Source organism: Lissotriton helveticus, chromosome 4_1 (genome assembly GCF_964261635.1).
Source record: "Lissotriton helveticus chromosome 4_1, aLisHel1.1, whole genome shotgun sequence".
NCBI lineage: Eukaryota > Metazoa > Chordata > Amphibia > Caudata > Salamandridae > Lissotriton > Lissotriton helveticus.
In genome coordinates, this window is record NC_136063.1 from 1,439,511,358 (window position 1) to 1,439,529,479 (window position 18,122).

At 39.9% G+C, this 18,122-nt stretch overlaps 1 protein-coding gene across 4 annotated transcripts in view; it reads left to right on the forward strand.

Annotated features, from left to right (window-relative positions):
* Positions 1 to 18,122, forward strand: part of LOC144829157 (leukocyte elastase inhibitor-like) — a 296,714-nt gene that overhangs the window by 194,554 nt on the left and 84,038 nt on the right. Inside the window, exon 6 of one of the 4 annotated variants that reach the window (XM_078688015.1) lies at positions 15,969 to 16,694. The exons of 2 other annotated variants lie outside the window; for them this stretch is intronic. In XM_078688015.1, the coding sequence (XP_078544141.1) occupies positions 15,969 to 16,013 (45 nt within the window). In that variant the 3' untranslated portion in view covers positions 16,014 to 16,694. Of the gene's footprint in view, positions 1 to 4,623; positions 4,933 to 15,968; positions 16,695 to 18,122 lie in introns of those variants that run through there. One more of the 4 variants, XM_078688014.1, reaches the window with a different exon arrangement.

Sequence of the window (18,122 nt, forward strand, 5' to 3'; positions counted from 1 at the left end):
AGACCGGAATGAAGCATCCAAGGACCCCGAGTGGGCTGGGTATGCTCAGACATGAGTCCCAGGCTCTCCACACCACTGGAGTCAAGCTATCCAGGCTGATGAAGGCTGATAGCCAGAAACCGGTCCTTGGATGCTTGATTCCGGTCTGGGAAAGACATGGCTTGGTAGTTCGGACTGGACTGTTCCCATGAGGCACAGGGTCAGAGCTGATTTGCACATAGCCAGTGTCTAACCCAGGGTGGTGTGGAGCGCAAAAAAACGATGGATTTAGGCCCAGATCATTGTACTGGGGTGAATGTATGACATTGTTCTACATTCTGTCCATCAACTGTTTTTTTTCATATTACGATGCAGCATTCCTCTAAAGCCAGACCTACCGGCATTGCCAATACTTGTTTAACCTTGTGTTACACTGTTCTCACACCACATATTTAATATTTTGTATTAATTGTAAACCTATTGCATTGTTAAAAGAATTGCATTTATATACAAATTGCTGGGTAACATTTTCTTTGCTATATTTCTCTGTCATAGTTAGGTGAATGTTGGTGTGAATCCCCCATGCTATGCTTCATAAGAAAGGCATAAAGCTGGCAACCATATCAACACGATACCATAAGCTACTATTAGATAAGTCCCCTCAGTGTAGTTGGGCCATATACCTGTTGCCAAACTAAATTGCCTTCCAAAATCCCACTCTCATCCGATTTAATTAAACCCTGATTTGAATTGTTTTTTTCTTATCTCTTGTTTGTTCTTTGCTACGAATGTGCTCTTCCATTTCCTATCCGATTCATCACAAGCCTACTGTGCCATAAATGTGTAAAGTATTTGGGTAAACCCCCCTTTTATGGGCAGAATTGCAATTATTTTAGGTACTTCCAAGCTTTAACCGTAAAATGTAGATATTTTGTTATTGATTATTATCTTAGTTTCAAAGTTATAACCCCTTACTATATTCACCCTCCCGTATTATGTTACCAATGTAAAAATAAAAAGTTAAATTGGTAATTTGCTAGAGGAAATAGTTTGCACAGTGGAATTCTATGAGAATTTAGAAATCCTATGACCACTCCCTGTGTTTTATTATAACATGAATTGCATTTGGCTACAGAGTATAATCCATATTGACTGCTTGTCCATATTTTGCCTGAATTGCTAGAAACTTATCCCTGCTTGGCGCACCTTACAATTAGTATTATGCCTGTAAAAGTGCTCCCCTTCCTTTGAATGGGCTCCCATTTACAATTAAATTTGGGAGCATCAATTACTTACTTCAGAACCTATTGACTCTTTGAATGCTTCAGTGGTCAACTGAGCTAAAGATAATTACTGGATTACTGAATATAAATACCTCCATTTAAAGTTACTAAAACATTTTTCGACAAGTAATCTCACATCTTCCGTTTCGAGACAGGGTTTTGCATTGCAGTCTCTATACTTAAATTACAGCATACCACATAGAAAAACATATATAAACTATGATCACAGAATATGTTGGCTAAATAATATAGATACACTATCAGCACAAGATTTATTTGAAGAAATTTGAAGATTTAATGTTTTTTGTGACATTTCATAATGGAAATGTAATACATATTAACATTGTGTTTTAACTTTGATATATTCTATGCATCACTGGTGGGTCAGACACTGCTGCTTAAGGGTTTATCACCAGACCTGCCTAACTCAGAAATTCCAAATTTCGGACCCAGGTGCAACAGCACCTTGTGCATGTCCCTTTTGATAGTGAGCATCTGTTTGGCCCCCATGATGAAACGATGCTAAAAGAAATTAAAAAAGACACTGACATTGCCAAGTCCATGGTTGCCCTATATAAGGTGATCAGCCTGTGACCTTTTGAAATAATGAATATGATATGTAATTTAATATATTATACTTCCTAAAACAGTAATTTATATACCAAATGCCTTTTGAGAATTAATATTGTCTATCTGTATGTGGTGTGTCTCCATAGCCGACAAAAGTCACACATTTACGTGCTTACAAATTGGAAAAATTATTGTATAGTAAGGGCCAGAAAAAGTAAAACTTTTGGTTGATTATGATTGTAAAATTAGAATTGTATAACTTTAATTTTCTTTATTAAAAACATTAACGTGGTGGACATAAAAATTCCAGCAATGTTAAGTTCCATTTGATGGGAAAAAATAATGGTGGCTGCAGAGAGGAAGGAATAAAAATGTGGCCCATATAGTTTTTTACTTGCATTAAGAGTATTTTTCTTTTTACCTAGTTTTAAGAAAGTGACAAGGTTTTTGCTAGGCTAAGTTGCTCTGTTCTGTGAGATTTCTATTCTATGGCATCCTTTTTGATTTTTATGTAATAGAAGGGTTGTATGGTTGAAACAGTTGGATCCTGTTTCTGCATTCCAAAAATTCATGAAATGATGGGTTTCATGTATTTAATAAATTAATATTAAGTCATTCATATATTCTGGCTGATTTTGACTGTTTTGCATTGAAAAATCATTTTTGTCTCCGTTTTAGGGCTCGCCTCGCTGCCGCTAGCAAGCTTTATTGTCGTTGTCTTGCCTCCCCAAGTGGTACAGACCGGTGCACGAGCAGACACCAGTCTGTGAACGCGCGAGCCGCAGGGAACTCCAACGTGCACGCTCACGGCGTCACGCTCCTGCCCTCCCGCGTCTCTTCCAAGTCGCGCTCCAGGCCGACTTGTTATGACTTGGGACTTTGCAAGGCTGCAAGTTTATAGGCATGGGGTGTAGCGCGAGCAGTGGAAGGTCCTGAGAGTCCAGATCGAGTCCTCAGTCAAGTACTGCCTGCTCGGCGTACTACAGACCACAACAACGGTGACACAAGTGCAACATAAATTCGTCTTTCTGGGACTGATGCTGGCCATGCATCACATTGCAATACGTTGGACGCGTCCCTGCCCCCCACAGTTGGTCAGATTGAGAGCAGACTTGCGTGAGTGGAGTATGGCGGAGGAGCGACAGCTAAAATGTGTCCACACTAATGAGAGCGCGTAGAAGGAGCTGGAGATATGGGTGATATGCTGGAAGGACTGGAAGCTGAGGAGACGCAGCAAGCTGCACCCTCTGGGCGTTCACAGGTCCCTAGATCGCTGAACAGTGTGTAGCTGAGTCTGAGTGTTTGGGGTTGTGTGGATGAGTGAATGGACAGATGAGGGGGGGAGTGTGTGAGTGTCTATAATTGTATATCCATAGGCTGAGTCTGCTTGGGTATAGGTCTATCTCTGTAGTTGCTGCAGGGGCTGTGTGTCAGTGGGAGTACAGTAGTTTTCGGTGGGTGGGCTCTGAATCTCCTTGGCCATCTGGCTCCTGCCTCCCGGAGAGCCCCCCCCTTAGTGGAGGAAGACTAAGCCCTCACCGAGACCCCTGTGTCCCTGATTCTGCCCTCCCCCCTTATGTACGACTGCCCTGGGAGGGCAAACACTTGTTGGTGTGCTACTGCCACTACTGTTAGTTATTGCATTATTGTTTGGAGGGGTTTATTCTTTAAATTCATGCATGGTTTGCTTCCTATCCCGCTACGGCATGATATTCTCGCACTACTATGCACCTGCGCTGCACCAGTTGTGATTTTATTGCATATGGTTGTGGTTTCCCAAGACTGCCTGATGAAGAGAGCCATGGTCTACAACATTGGATCACCAGAATGTATGCTTCTTGTATAATGCTGGCTGTATCAGGTTATAATGTACTGCCTGTTGTGCTACTGCTTACTGTATATTCCATTCTGTGGTATTTTACACTGTGCGATTACTGAATTAATACAAGTTTTAAAAAAACAAAGTACTCTGAAGCCTAGGGCTGTTGTTAACTGATTGTCTGTGATCCCGATGTGAGAAGAAATGTGAATTTCCACCCAATCTGTTTTATGGGAAATGTCACAAGACTGTACCCTCACAGACATATATTGGCCAATCAAAACCCAGTGGAATATGTCAACTCCAAAGTTATCAGACTATGGTCAAACATCCAGTAAGCGATGTAGTTTCTGAACAAGTTCCTCATGGTCAAATCATCTGTAATGGTAATTCTGGGTGCAGTTTTATTGTTTCAGTATTACAGCGGATCTCGTAATGCTGGCCTTAGTGCAGTACTGGGGTACTGAACTTCCATTGAAATGCCCCCCAAAAAGTCCCTGGTGCCATATTGCATAAACTTTGCACTGCCGCAATAAAAAGTTACTTCTGTCACTTGCAGCTGACAGCGGAAAAACATGTAAAATACACCTAATATATTTACTCAGTTTATCTCAATACAAGTCAATGTAACATGACCATGTGAGAAACTTACTATTCTCTGCGAATATTTATTCAATGTGCAAAAATCCAGGTCTTCCCCCTCAAGGATATGCAGGATGGCCTTAGAGGGGAGATATCATTCAGGCTCTCATTAGGAAACCCTACTACAGCTGACTGGGCTCTAGAGAGAACCCACAAACAAGCATTTGTAGTACAATAGGTCTCGCAGTTACTCTAGTTTAAGCAATTAACATTGTAAATAACTGTCTCTTATTTATGTTTTTAAAACAAAAAAAGGCATTTTTATTTGCAATGTCAATAGCTCCAACTCTCATAAATGTGAGACCTATTGCATTGCAAATGCTTGTTCAGCTTGAAAGGGAAATTAATTTTGAGAAATTTGCAGATTGGACAAATCCAGAAATGATGGACACAACTGAAGTTGAGCTTTTTTTACCCCGATATAAGCTGGAGGAGGATTATGATCTGAAATAATTTCTGATAACCCTGGGAATGGTCCATGCATTTGATGTGGTCAAATCTGATTTCTCTGGAATGTCAGATAGCAATGACCTGGTACTGTCCAAGGTGGTTCACAAGGCATTTGTGGATGTAAACGAGGAAGGCACAGAAGCAGCTGCTGCAACTGCAGCAATCATGATGAGGCGATGTGCACTGAGGGTGCCTAGGTTCATGGCAGACCATCCTTTCCTGTTCTTTATCAGGCACAAAAAAACACGCAACATCCTATTCTGTGGCCGTTTCTGCTCCCCCTGATGACCGATATGCAGAATTTGTCCTTAATTGCAAAGATGTAGTTCCTTATTTTAAACAGATTTGTATTGATGGGAATGGCTTCACATATTGAAAGCCAATTGGTATGTGGTGTTGCACTCTCTCTTGACTGAATGTCGTCTTTTCATCAATGTAGGTGGTGCTAAGCTGGAAATCATTCTGGGCACGAGGATATAAAATTAAATGCAAAAATGTGTGCTCTGAACGTTCGAACACATCACCAAGCTAGCACTCTATTGACTGTTCAAGATTTTTAAAAAAGTTATTCAACGATTGTGTGCTTTTTCATCATCACTTGTTTATTGTAAGTTCATTGACTATTTATGTCATAGTCTTCATTATTTATCTTCATTCATTTGTAGTTCAAATTTGAGCCCAATGCATTTCGGGCACACTGCCCTTCATCGGGGGACTTTGTAGCATCTGCAAAGTACATGGTACATAAGATCACTAATACATTAATTAAACAGATTGATGCCACTATACCACGTGTGTATATATGTGCCGTTTATAGACAATAAGAAATACAGTGACTTGTAACCAAACGGTTATGTTTATGTCCGAGTGAAAACATGCGCCGCCTATGTGATCTAGTGTGCTCGTATTTATAATACTCAGTGCCATCGTTGTGATAAAACCAGTAAGTACTGTTCAAAATGCTGACCTGTGTTGGACGCTGCCCAACATATGTGGTATAGTGGCATCAATCTGTTTAATGTATTAGTGATCTTATGTACGATGTACTTTGCAGATGATGGAAAAGCACACAATTGTTGAGTAACTTTTTGGAAAAATCTTGAAAACAGTCAATAGAGTGATGGTGATGTGTTCTGACGTTCAGAGCACACATTTTGCATTTAATGGCTTCACATAAGCATGCAGTCCCAAACATTAATAAGAACTTAATTATTAGCGTACCATTTTCCAATGCCATCAAACGCAGCATTTGAACATTATGGGCACAATTTTTGTATCATATTATAGAAAAATGATGATCAACTTGACAAGGTAACTTTTTTGTAAAAAACAGACTTTGATTTTACAAGTGCCTGTTATTCTTTGATGTCAGGTCTTTCACTTTGCCTCTCAGTAAAAGATAAACTGCTAGCAAAGCAAGTGGAAAAACTCACACCTAAAAACGTAACTTTCTAATATTTTAAGTGTTCAAACTTGTTCTGTAGACTGCAATTATGTCAACATGGCAATTACCCTCCTTTGTGTTAGACAATAGTGTCAGTAAAAGGTGTTTTCCTAAAACATGTGGCTTCTTTGCTTGTCCGTATTCATCCAAATAAAGATTATCTAATGTCAAGTGAATATTGGAGTAAGGGTCATGTACATGTTGTGGTATGGGTATATATTTACTTTCTGTAAGGCATTGGGATTCTGTGAACATCTGTGCACCTTCCAATACATTGTGTAATGAACTAGAACATCGTTTTTGTTAATAGTCAAATTTACTGCTCCCATTTGAGGCAAAAATTGGGTTTGACATAGTTTCAGAAATACAGGATACTTTAACGATCACCATGGACCAATGATTACTGTGTCCAGTATGTGGAATCGGTGGTAGTTCACTTATCTGGGCTTTTGAGCTCAGATTCCCCACAACCATCTTAATGCAAATGAACCACAATAAAACCCAAAAAATTACCCTTCTAAATTCAGGGTGCTAACTACAAACACACACTTGTGCAAAGTGCCTGTCAGAGATTAGCAAGTAAACGGGGAAACATTTCCTTTGTAGTTAGGGACCTGAAAAGAATGCAAGACACCACTTCAGCCAAGCCTCCTGAACTGTCCTTAACATTTAAGGTTATCGGTGTCTTTTACATGGTAGTAGGTTGTCTTTCATTAGACTCCTATCAGAACTCTAACAGGACAGCAGGCAGTGAGGTAATGCAGCAGGAGACTCAGAACCGCTTGAAATAGTGATATAGACATGTGCAAGGCAAAATCTGCCCCGGTAGTTGGGCCTTGACAAAAAGTCATTCTGAAATCCAGTCTGAGCTGTCTTGTCTCAACGGTTCTGATAATTCTGATCTAGAAAACAGTGTTCATATTATGTATTGCTGTAGATACTCATGCTCTGCATACTCCTGCCATCTGGTGTTGGGTCCAAATGTTTTCAACTTGTTTTTCTTTGAAGATGTTTGTCCCCAATGCACAAGGACACCCTCTCCAGCTCTGATTTTTTTACTTGTGCCCTAGGCTTGGACGTTCGAAAACACAGCTCTTGGACCGATGCATTCCACACTAGTGTTTTTTTAATACCAGCTACTTGCTTTCCGATACACCACAACAACATAGTGGCACTGATCATTTCTCCCTGGGATACCTGGGACTTTAGACCCCACAGTCACCAACGGTTAGCCTTTAGCACACCATGTCTTCAGGCTCCAGCCTTCAACAAACCTCAAGTCTTCTTGGCTTCTCTTAGCAGAGCTACGAAAGCTCAGTGACATGTTTGCACGCAGTGGAAGACACTTTGCCAGGTTGTACTGCTCACATTTCTGTTTATTGCAGCATGTTGGTGTCAAGCTAGTACTAATCAAGTAAAACCTTGCCCAGACAATGTTAAAAGGTATAAATATGACAAAATAATATAGCAATACGTTCACAAAATGTGGTTCATTGTGCTGCATAATTTGCTTTTTCTTGCCACATAATTTAGCCAACCATGCCGCATAATTTGGTCCTTCCCTGTCAAAAAATTTCAGTGGCCCTGTTTATACTCATTTGATCATTACTTGAGTCGTTGGGGGATAACTGTCATAGAACAGTAGTTATCCTGGAGCAATGAAGTTAATCAACAAACATCTCACCAACAACCTCTGCAACCATCCGCTCCTCGACGCCAAGCAGTCTGGATTCAGGCCTAACCACAGGACAGAAACCTCACTCACCACCAGCATGATCTTTGACAGATGAGAGATGGCAGCCCTCATTCTTCTGGACAGCTCTGCAGCGTTTGATAGTATCGGACACTCCATCCTTTTCAGACGCCTGTAAAAGATTGGCATCCAAGCACCTGCTCTCTGTTGGATCTGCTCCTTCTGAATGGATAGAACACATGCGGTCAGACTGGCACCTTACTTCTCTGAAGCCCGCAAACTAATCTGCGAAGTGCCTCAAGGTTTATCGCCCAGCCCTACTCATAAATTATCCCTCTGTCCAACGTCATCCGCGCACACAACATCCACACCCTCTCCTACGTCACAGAAACACAACTCATACTTTCCCTCTCCGACAAGATCACCAATACAAGAAACAGTTCACTGCCTGCATGACCAAGTAGACTAAATGGATGAAAGCCAACTGTCTTGAGCTCAGCACCGACAAGACAAAAGTAGTGATCTTCAGCAAGAACACCTCACCATGGCACTCCAGCTGGTGGCCAGCTGAACTCAAGCCACACCAGGTACCTGAGAAGAATCATTAACTGCAAACTGGACATGACCGCACAAGTTAACGCTGTCACTGCTTCCACAACCTGAAAATGATTTTCAAGTGGCTCCCAAGTAACACTTGAAAAACCATCACTTATGTCCTAATCACTCGGAAGTTTTGCTAAGAGAACACCCTCAATCCTGGACACAAAGTTAATCACGTGAAAGACTACAAACCATCCAGAACTCAGCAGCCAGACTCCATCACAACCTCCCACACAGAACTCGAATCACACCAGACCTCATGGAGCTCTACTGGCTCCCGATATACAAATGTGCTCATTTCAAACTCATTTCGCACACATAAAAGACACTACATAACGTAGGCTCCGCATACCTAAACAGTTGCTTCTTATATACACATCCCACGCATACATAGTACCAGATCTGGAGGATGGGCATTCTCTTACATTTATTTATTTATCTTGAGTTTTATATAGCGCTGGCTAGACCCGGAGGTATCAGAGCGCTTTACATAAGGAACAGCGAGTTGCAAGTTACACATTTTTTACATACGTTACACAATGATTACATATGAACGACAAGAGTCATTAGCGAATAGCATATAAGGACACCTGATGAAACCACAATAGCACAGTAGTAGGTATTGCTAGTGTGTAGCGGAACAGAGAGAGGGAAAGGAAAATATTGGAGAGGAATGCGGATATAGTCAAGGTAGGTAGGAGGGGGAAAGTCCATCAGGGGGGAACTAAGCAGTCAGTGTGAGACAGATAAGTCCAGAAGAACCATGAATAACAATGTCCAAAGTTCGGCTGGGTAGGTGACGGCCAAGGGGTCCAGACTCCTCTGTAGCTGCTTAGGACCGCTCCACCGGGCAGCAACCAAGGGTAATTGGTCTCCGAGGGATGTACAAACAGTTTTGGTTTCTACCCATGGGGCATCGTCAGAGTTCTGCAGACAATAGCGCTAGTTAGATCAGGAGGTATCGGAGCCCAGTCGCAGTGACTCTAAGCGGTCACCAGTAATGAATTAATAGATGCTGCGTAGTACCCACAAAATTGTGAAGTCAGTGTGCCTGGGGAGCTCTCTACATGCTTCAATTATTGGAACAGACCTCCAAGCACAATAGGGTGGGTACAACGCTGCTCAGGTCTCCCCAAACGGATCAAGCAGGTCAGGGGGATCGAGGATATTGGGGCCAAAATAGTGTTGTAGCTATGAGCCTATTGGGCTAAGGTGGGAGTGCAATGCCTGCTCCTCAGTGACTCACCGTTGCACCGCAAGTAGTGGAGTCTCCTTCCAGCCGCTCCCGATCGCCGCACCGCAGCACACCAGCCTGGCATGTCTGACTCTCGTTTCCGAGCCAGCCGTCCGCTAACACTTCAGCATTTTTACTTTATATTACTCCTAAAGAGTGGAATGGCACCCCACTCCACTCCACAGCCATCTCCTCTCTTCTTGAATTCCGCAAGAAGCTAAAGACGTGCATTTTCAATTAACCTGCTATAATCATAAACACCTGCCCGGCGCCAGGATACTCTCACAGGTGATAGTGCGCTATATAAATATTTATAAAATATCGAATGTGTAATTCTTTGCAACTTTATTTTAAAGGCTGCTGTCCTGGTTTTGATAAGCTAAATGCATGTTTTTTGGGATTTTGTATCCGTTCCTATTTAGTAAGTAAATTCGATATCTAAATATCAACTTTGTTGTAACATTGGTATTCGCCACATAAGTTGTACTCTGTTGCTTCAAGCAATTCTTCAAAACTAAGAGATAGTCACATTTATCTGCCTACTTTTAGTTCATAAGTGTACATTAAAACAATAATATTCCATGAACATAGGTAACTAAAAACTTTCAATTGAATATTGTCTAGTCCTGTGATCTGCCAGTGTTCAGGGTCTTTCCTTATTCTTAATCATGTAATCATTGAATAATTACATTGGCACCTCTGCTTATATACCTTTGAGAAATATATTTGATTTGGAACATGTCACAGAAAACATAATCTTTTGATGCTACATAATCCCTAAATATCCATCCGACACAAGCATTTAAAAGCGCCACCACTATCTTATAGTGTCACGTATGACTTTCATTCTGCAACATTCCAGCATCTCTGGTGTAATTTTTATATATAAAATAAATACATGATAAAGACCTATTTAAGTGTTGCAAAAGCCGTTTTGGGGAAATATTGCAAAGATAATTTGTCCTCTAAAAATATGATATTCTGTACCATGGATAGGATGCCTTTACATACTATTTCACATTCCTAGGGGATAGAACCTCTAAAGATTAACATTCTAAAAGGGGGCTAATATATTGTGAGTTATTGCCATATATTTCAGCAATACAGCTATTTTCGGCAGAAACACAAATTCTTCCAAATAGCTAACGCATTGCTGAAGACCAACAGGGCCCCACCCTACACGCATTTAACTTGGTGAGGTTTCAATTGTAAATACATTTGGCGAAAAAGCCATGAAAATCCATCTTTGAAAAATGAATGATCAATCGATTTGCTGAGCAGACATTCGGGAGAGCTCCGGACTGGTAATGTGGAATTTAAATCCAGTTATGATCAAATCAAAATGAGTAAGCATATTCTTAACTTTTTTGAATGTCTTGGTCTACATAGGTGTTATTGAAAGAACTGTGTGAAAGATACAGGCAAAAATCATTTATTACATCTTGGAAATTTCCACTCACTGACAGCTCCCAGATGACTTCTTTCATAATTGCCTGAATCAGATCAAACTAAGTGTATAATTCATAAACATTGTCTAACAATATGATTAAGAAACTGAACACTTCTTTCGTATTTAATATGTTATTGCTTACAAAAGAACTAGGAACTTAAAAGGTTTGGTTTAATCCTCAGAATCATAATACACAATACAAATGCAATCTTCCCTTCTTAATTATTACAAACATGTAGTGAAATCCGATATAGCCTAGCACCCACATAGGGCAAAACAATAAAGTGAAATCCTACATGACTGCATTAGATTTTTTTTTAAACTTTATTTCCCATTTTTATGTGGCACAACTCCAAGCAAGCAGAGCTTTGATGTGCTTTACAAGTAAAACAACATTGGGGAATTGAAACCTGCTTACAATAAAAGTAGCAAAAAAGAATGAACATCAAATGTTATCGTAAATCAGTTGCCTAGAGGGGGCATATATGAAAGATCATATACTAACAGCAAGATGAGAGAGAGGTAGATATGCCAAGTGAAGCAGATATGGGTAAGAGGGATGATTGAGCGGAGGGAGGTAGTTTGGTCTAGAGGAGGATAAAGATGTTGTTCTAGCACATATATTGTGGTTAATCAATTTGAAACTAAAGTATTGGCCTATGCCGATGACATTGCGGTATTAACACTGAACCCCTCCGAGGCAATGTCTGAAATAGAGGCAATAACACAAGCATATGGACTTTACTATGGGTATTCATTAAATAAAGAAAAAACAATTGTGCTGCGCACTGATAATATCAACTGCAACGATCGTAGGAAAACCAATAGTGCTACATACCTAGGTGTCAGCATAAGCCCCGATGTCACACAAATCCCAGACTCAACTATGAGCCCTTACTAAATACTATAAAAAAAGGACTTAGACCGGGTAAATACCCTACAGTTATCTATAATCGGCAGAGGAAACTTTTAAAAAATGAATATCCTTCCTAGGGTGCTCTATTTGTTCAGAGCTATTCCTTTAATTCCCGAGGAGAAGGTCCTCAAAATACTAGATTATGTTATGTCTAAATTTATGTGGCAACAGTGTAAAATTAGAAGATCCTAGAAGCTTCTGTCGCTTCCTCAGAACAAAGGAGGATTAGCAGTTCGAAATATTCTGTTCTACCTCTGGGCTTAATTTCTGCAACAGATCGCTCCGCTTCTTAATGTCAATCCCAATCCAGAGACTCTCGAGGCTGAACCTCTCCGATCTATCTATGAGCTATCCCTAGGTGAAAAAGCTAAAGATCTCTTTTTGAGGCAAGTGGAGAGAAGCGATTATAAAAAGAATATATTCAAAGTTATCACCAGTGCATGGAAAATATGGCTCAAAACAGCTAAATATATGCATATTTCCAAATTTAATAGATACTCTCCATTATGGCACTCTAACCTATTTCCCGAACTAGGGAACAACGCTATCTCAAAGATATGGCAATCCATTGTCATTATTACAATAGGCGACTTTTTGGGTACGAACCAGGCTTCTACCTTTGCAGACCTACAACAATAATTTCACCTTCCAAATGGGCACTACCTCAAATTTTTGCAGATTCATTCTCTTCTTAAACGCAAGGCCCCCAATATCGACTTGGGGAGAATTGAAATGATCAATATTATAGGTAAAAAACTACAAGAATAGGTACAATTTATGGGCAACTGCTGGATAAGCTACAAGACGATATAGAGCATACGTAAACTGTTTGGGCAGACAAACTCGACAATACAAATGTAGATATCGACATGAGTCTTTACCTATCATCACGTCTCCTTAGGTCAGCTTTTTTAAAAGCCCAGACGTATAAAACTATATATAATTTATATTTTACCCCGGCTAAATTATTTGCCTGGGGCAAAAGAGAGCATGACCACTGCCCTAGATGTCTTAAAGGCCCGCTACATTAATACACATGTTCAGTGAGTGTGATCAATTAACACTTATTAAAAAAATGATCTGTGAATTCTGGGAAGAAGTGTTTGGCCATAAGATACGGCCATAAGATACCGGACTCCCCCACGCTATATCTGCTAGGTACTGATAACACTCTTAGCCTAAATAGGGACGAAGAGGCCATGCTTTTTATCGGAGCGGCAGTCCTCAGGGTAATACTAGCAGCGCGGTGGAAAGACTCAGATCGCCGAGTTTTCAAATGTGGTTAGCCCGCTTTCTTGGTGTCTTTAACCAGGAAAGCGCCATCTATTCCACTAGAGGGCTAAAATCTGCAATGCAAGGCAATTTGGCAATCAATCACTAACTGGAGAAGGGGGCTCTGCTCAGAGTGATAATAAACCACTGCAATATGTTTTCTCTTATGATCGATTTCCGCCCTCTTTACTTCTTTTTTTCTATTTCTTTTTTTTCTTTTTTACTCTCCTATTTTTACTCATTTTTTAACATGCCAACCCTCATTTTTCTTTTTTCTTGCTTTACTTTCTATCTTTATCATTATGTGAATATATTATATATGAAAGTGTTTGCGTATTGTACAATATTATTGTATTTGGACTCCTGTCTTTGCTGGTTCTGACAAATAAAAAAAAAAGAAATACATCTTTGAAAACACATAGGATCGATAAACTGGATACAATTTGACCAAGAAACCTAAATGAGAAGCAATATGCATTTCGTGTCTGAAAAGTACAAGGGTCATAGAGGAAAGACTCACTGAAAAAGCAAAGAATGCCCAACCATACATTTCCTCTGGAAACTTTTATGTGGATCTGACCGGACTGTGGTAATTTGAACTGGTGGCATCATGAAAGAATGACTTGCTGAAGTCCTTACATTAAGTTAGGCCTTTTCGAAGTTCATCTTTAAATATTGCCCTAGCCTTAATTATTTCCGTTTTATTGCTTTATCCATGAAAATTGAAATCCAAAGCCCCTGAAGAAGTGTATGTCACTAGAAATGTATTGGGCAATGCGACTGAGTCCTCCCTACAAGAACCAGACCGAGGCCTCCAAGCATTTTCAATTCTTAATTGGCATTTATGGACAGCCTTGACCTGACAACCAACTACAGAAAGTCTTATTTAATGGTAGTTGGCCATTACGTCTACCAGGTGAAGGACCTTTCGTGCATGTGACCAGGAATTAACTATACTAAATTATTTCACATACCTTGGATTCATGTTTGACTTGGATGGAACTTGATCCTCTCTTTTAAAAGCCAAGAAAATATATTTTTATGGTTCTGTCTTTGATTTTGAATCTAGATTCTAGGAATAAAATCAGTGGCTTCATTGGCAATTAATCAGGTGAAAAGTGTCTCTGCTGTGACATGTGGTAGCGACATAATGAGCTATTCTGACTCCTTTTCATTGCAGGTTGCAGAAAATAAATGGTAGTTGATTATTGAATATACCGTATCCACCCTGCGGCTACTGCTCATTAAAAGCTGAGTCTGTGCTAACTTTCTGATATTTTGGCCATGTGTCCTCTTCTGGGATAGCTTAAAATTTGGTTTAACAAAGACATTATTGAACCAAGCTAAACTGAAGGATTGTCTTTCATTGGACAAAGCAGAGCATGTTCCTTGGTTAAAACATTCAGACAAAATGTTTTCCCAGCTGGGCCGTTGGGATTTATTTGTTTATCAAGAGAAAATCAGTTAATCAGGCCTGGTTTTGATTAGGATAACTTGTATTATAAGGTGCTAGGCCGATGGGTAAGACCTAGAACTCTCTAAGCCTTTGGTCAGAGAATATGTGTTTCTCAAGACTGTTTCCCCATGCCAAGCCCTATTTATTCCGGGTCACCACCTCCAGACAACGTTTTTTACGAACACGTTTTAGGTTGAACTTCATACAACTGTCTTTGTCAATCGAAGGCATGTGTCCCCACAAGACCTAGTACACGTTTTCATTTTCTGCCCATGTAGGGTTAGGTTGCCCTTTATCCTCTGCAAAAGCTATTAAAACGTCGCTTGATAATTGATTTGATGAGATTGTGTCAGTGTATAGTTATTTCATTGATTTTAAATGTTTATGCAATTGTTTTCCTTTATAAGCTATCATGTAATATTTCATGTCCTGTAAGCATGAATCAACTAACAATAGGATGCTAACAATGACCTTGTTGGTGGGGTGATTGATAGCAAGGTGCTAGTATGCTTATATGCATGTTTAATCCTTGGGTATTTTAAGCTGTTATGAATTGTATTTTATATGTTTTTCCTTACTAAAACTAAATAAAGATTTATGAATGAATCTACTGGGAAATATTCATTTGAATGGTTAGGTACTTTTCCCTGTGTTCTTGGGGAACAAGTGTTTGAATATGTACATTTGAACTATAAGCAAATATTAAGTAGCTGAACCAAATTAATTCTCTCTATTCCCTTACTCTGGACACTTTTTTCTGCCATGGTCTGCTGAGGGGCGTTCAGCTATCATCCAGTTCCTGAGGATGCACATATAGTTTGTAGCCATTCGTATTTGCAGCAGATAATTCTCTTTATTGCTGAGATGCACTGCTAAAGCGATCCAAATGTAATCAACGGACACCACTGGAAAACCTGTCTCTTTAGTGTTTACCTTTAGTGCATATCCTTTAAGGTTTCATCGCAAGATTTTCTTGTTGAACAAAAGCCTTTGTTCAGATCTACCATATTTTAACACTTTCACATTCAGCACACATTCATAAAATCATCTTATCTAATGTAACCATTTTTTAATTCTGTCTGCTTTGAAAACACCAATACCAAATGTCTTTGAAATTATGTAGTTCTTATTTAACAAAACCTCCTTTCATATTCTCCTAGACTAAAGATGATTCAGTAACAAAACCATTCCATGCTGAGAGCTGAGTGCCAGCAGCTGTAGGGGTGGAAGGATCCTCGGTCTGTGCGGTGACCTTCACCCTCTGACCCCGGACGTCACCCCCGGCCTCGGATTGTCATCTTCCCTGTCCCAGGCCGAGGGGGAGAGGGCTCTGAGCAGGTGTCTGCGCAGGGGTTTCGGCCTGGAGGACAGGGCATCGCAGGCAGAACATACCGAAGTGGCAGGAGTCGACGTGGATGACCCAGTTTTCACTGCTGACCTCGCTGATTATTATCCTCCCTGGTCTGACAGCTGATTATATTCTCGCTGTACTATCTACAATTTTATCGTGTGGCCTTAGCAGAATTATCAACTTTTTTCCAGAACATAGCGGTGAACCAAACTACTGAATGAAAATCCATTGGAAGTGCCACTTTTTGCAGCCTCAAAATATAAACCATGGATAATATACAGAAAAACAAGTGCGTAGTCCAGTATCCATGTGCATAATACACTGTACTGCACCAACTGAGTGTAATATAGGAAAACTAAAGAATCCTTTGGACCCATGCTGTATGCAAGCGTGTAATCATATATGTGCAATAGACAGCTACCTGATGAAGGCACGTATGCCAAAACGTGCGTAGTTTGACACCTGCCGCACTGCCTCCATCATCTTTACGTCGATCATGTATATTGGACATACAATTATGAATGTATCTATATGATAATATAAATTATAAAAAAAGAATATATATACAAAACAAGAATATTAAAAAGTATATGTTTTGATACTTAAATCTGTGTATACCCATTTTATTTAAAAGGGTGATACTTTCATGGTCTTTGTTTTTTTCACTGTAACGTGATATAACATAAAATAGACAGAACTGTGTACTAAATATTTAGCTAAAACTTTCCATAATGGAGAGCTGAGAGCCCCTCCAGCCTGCAGGAATGCCTCAGCAAGACAGCTAGATTCTGCCAAATGGACATAAGAGGGTAATAACTTGCAAAGAAACAGAAGAGTGTGACATGGAAAAATTAGCTTCATTGTGGTGGACCTCAAAGACAAAGGAAACCCCTTTAGCGGAATCGCCACCCCCCCACCCCCACTGTACGCCCTTCCGAATTGGGTAACAATCCCATGAAAGCCAAAAGCAGCTATAAAATAGATAAACCAAAGGTTATGGAGACAACACATAACTTAAAGAAGCTCAATAGAAAAAAAAGCCAAAAGATAATATGAAAGTTGAGTTACAGACTTTAAAATGAGGACCTTTAAAAAGAAAGAGGAGAACTACTGGAAAAAGAAAACAAGGGAAAACAAGTGTTCAGGCTCCCAAGTTCAAAATCTATACAATAAAATGAAGTAAAAAGAGTAAGAGATCTTGTCGTAGGGGAAAAACACAGAGTGAAATAAACCGGGGTGAATGAATCAAGAAAAATAAATCTACTACCTAACCTAGCTGGGAAATGAAAAAATAAAAGAAGAACATGAAGAAGAAATCAGTGTCTGGCACAGGCTACTTAGGAGCAATCCGTTAACAGCCAAAGAATTTCCAATACTGTCGCCTAAAACCAGACTTCGCAAGGGAAGGAAAGTGGAAAGTAATGGGGCGGGGAATGGAAGGTAGTGGTGAGGCTTAAAATGTAACAATCATTTAACTTGAACCGCTGACACCCATCTGTCCGCAGACCCATATAATCTTGAATTGCTGGAGATTCCTGCATACATCCCAAAAGACTTCCATGAAATCTTTGGACAAAGCACTACTTATTAAGAATGCTCAATGAGGTAATTGCCCACTGTGGTCTGGAAAGGCGAGTTTATTGGTGCAATTGAGATACTTTTCAAATGCAAAATCATCTGTTCTCCTCACAAAATCGAGGTGCCAAAACAAGGTAACATCCAACTAAAATTGCTTGAAATATCACACCATTTGATGACGCCATAATAGAATAACCGATAGAATGCTGCTTGGACTGGTATCTTGGCAAAATATACACCTACACCTCAATTCATCCAGAACAAAGCAGCTTACCTCATCCTTCAGGTACAAAGAAGAAAACCAACACAACATGCAGTAAAGATCTTTCACTGCTTCCCTCTAGAAAGCTACATCAAATTCAACCAACAACCCAATTTCAAACAT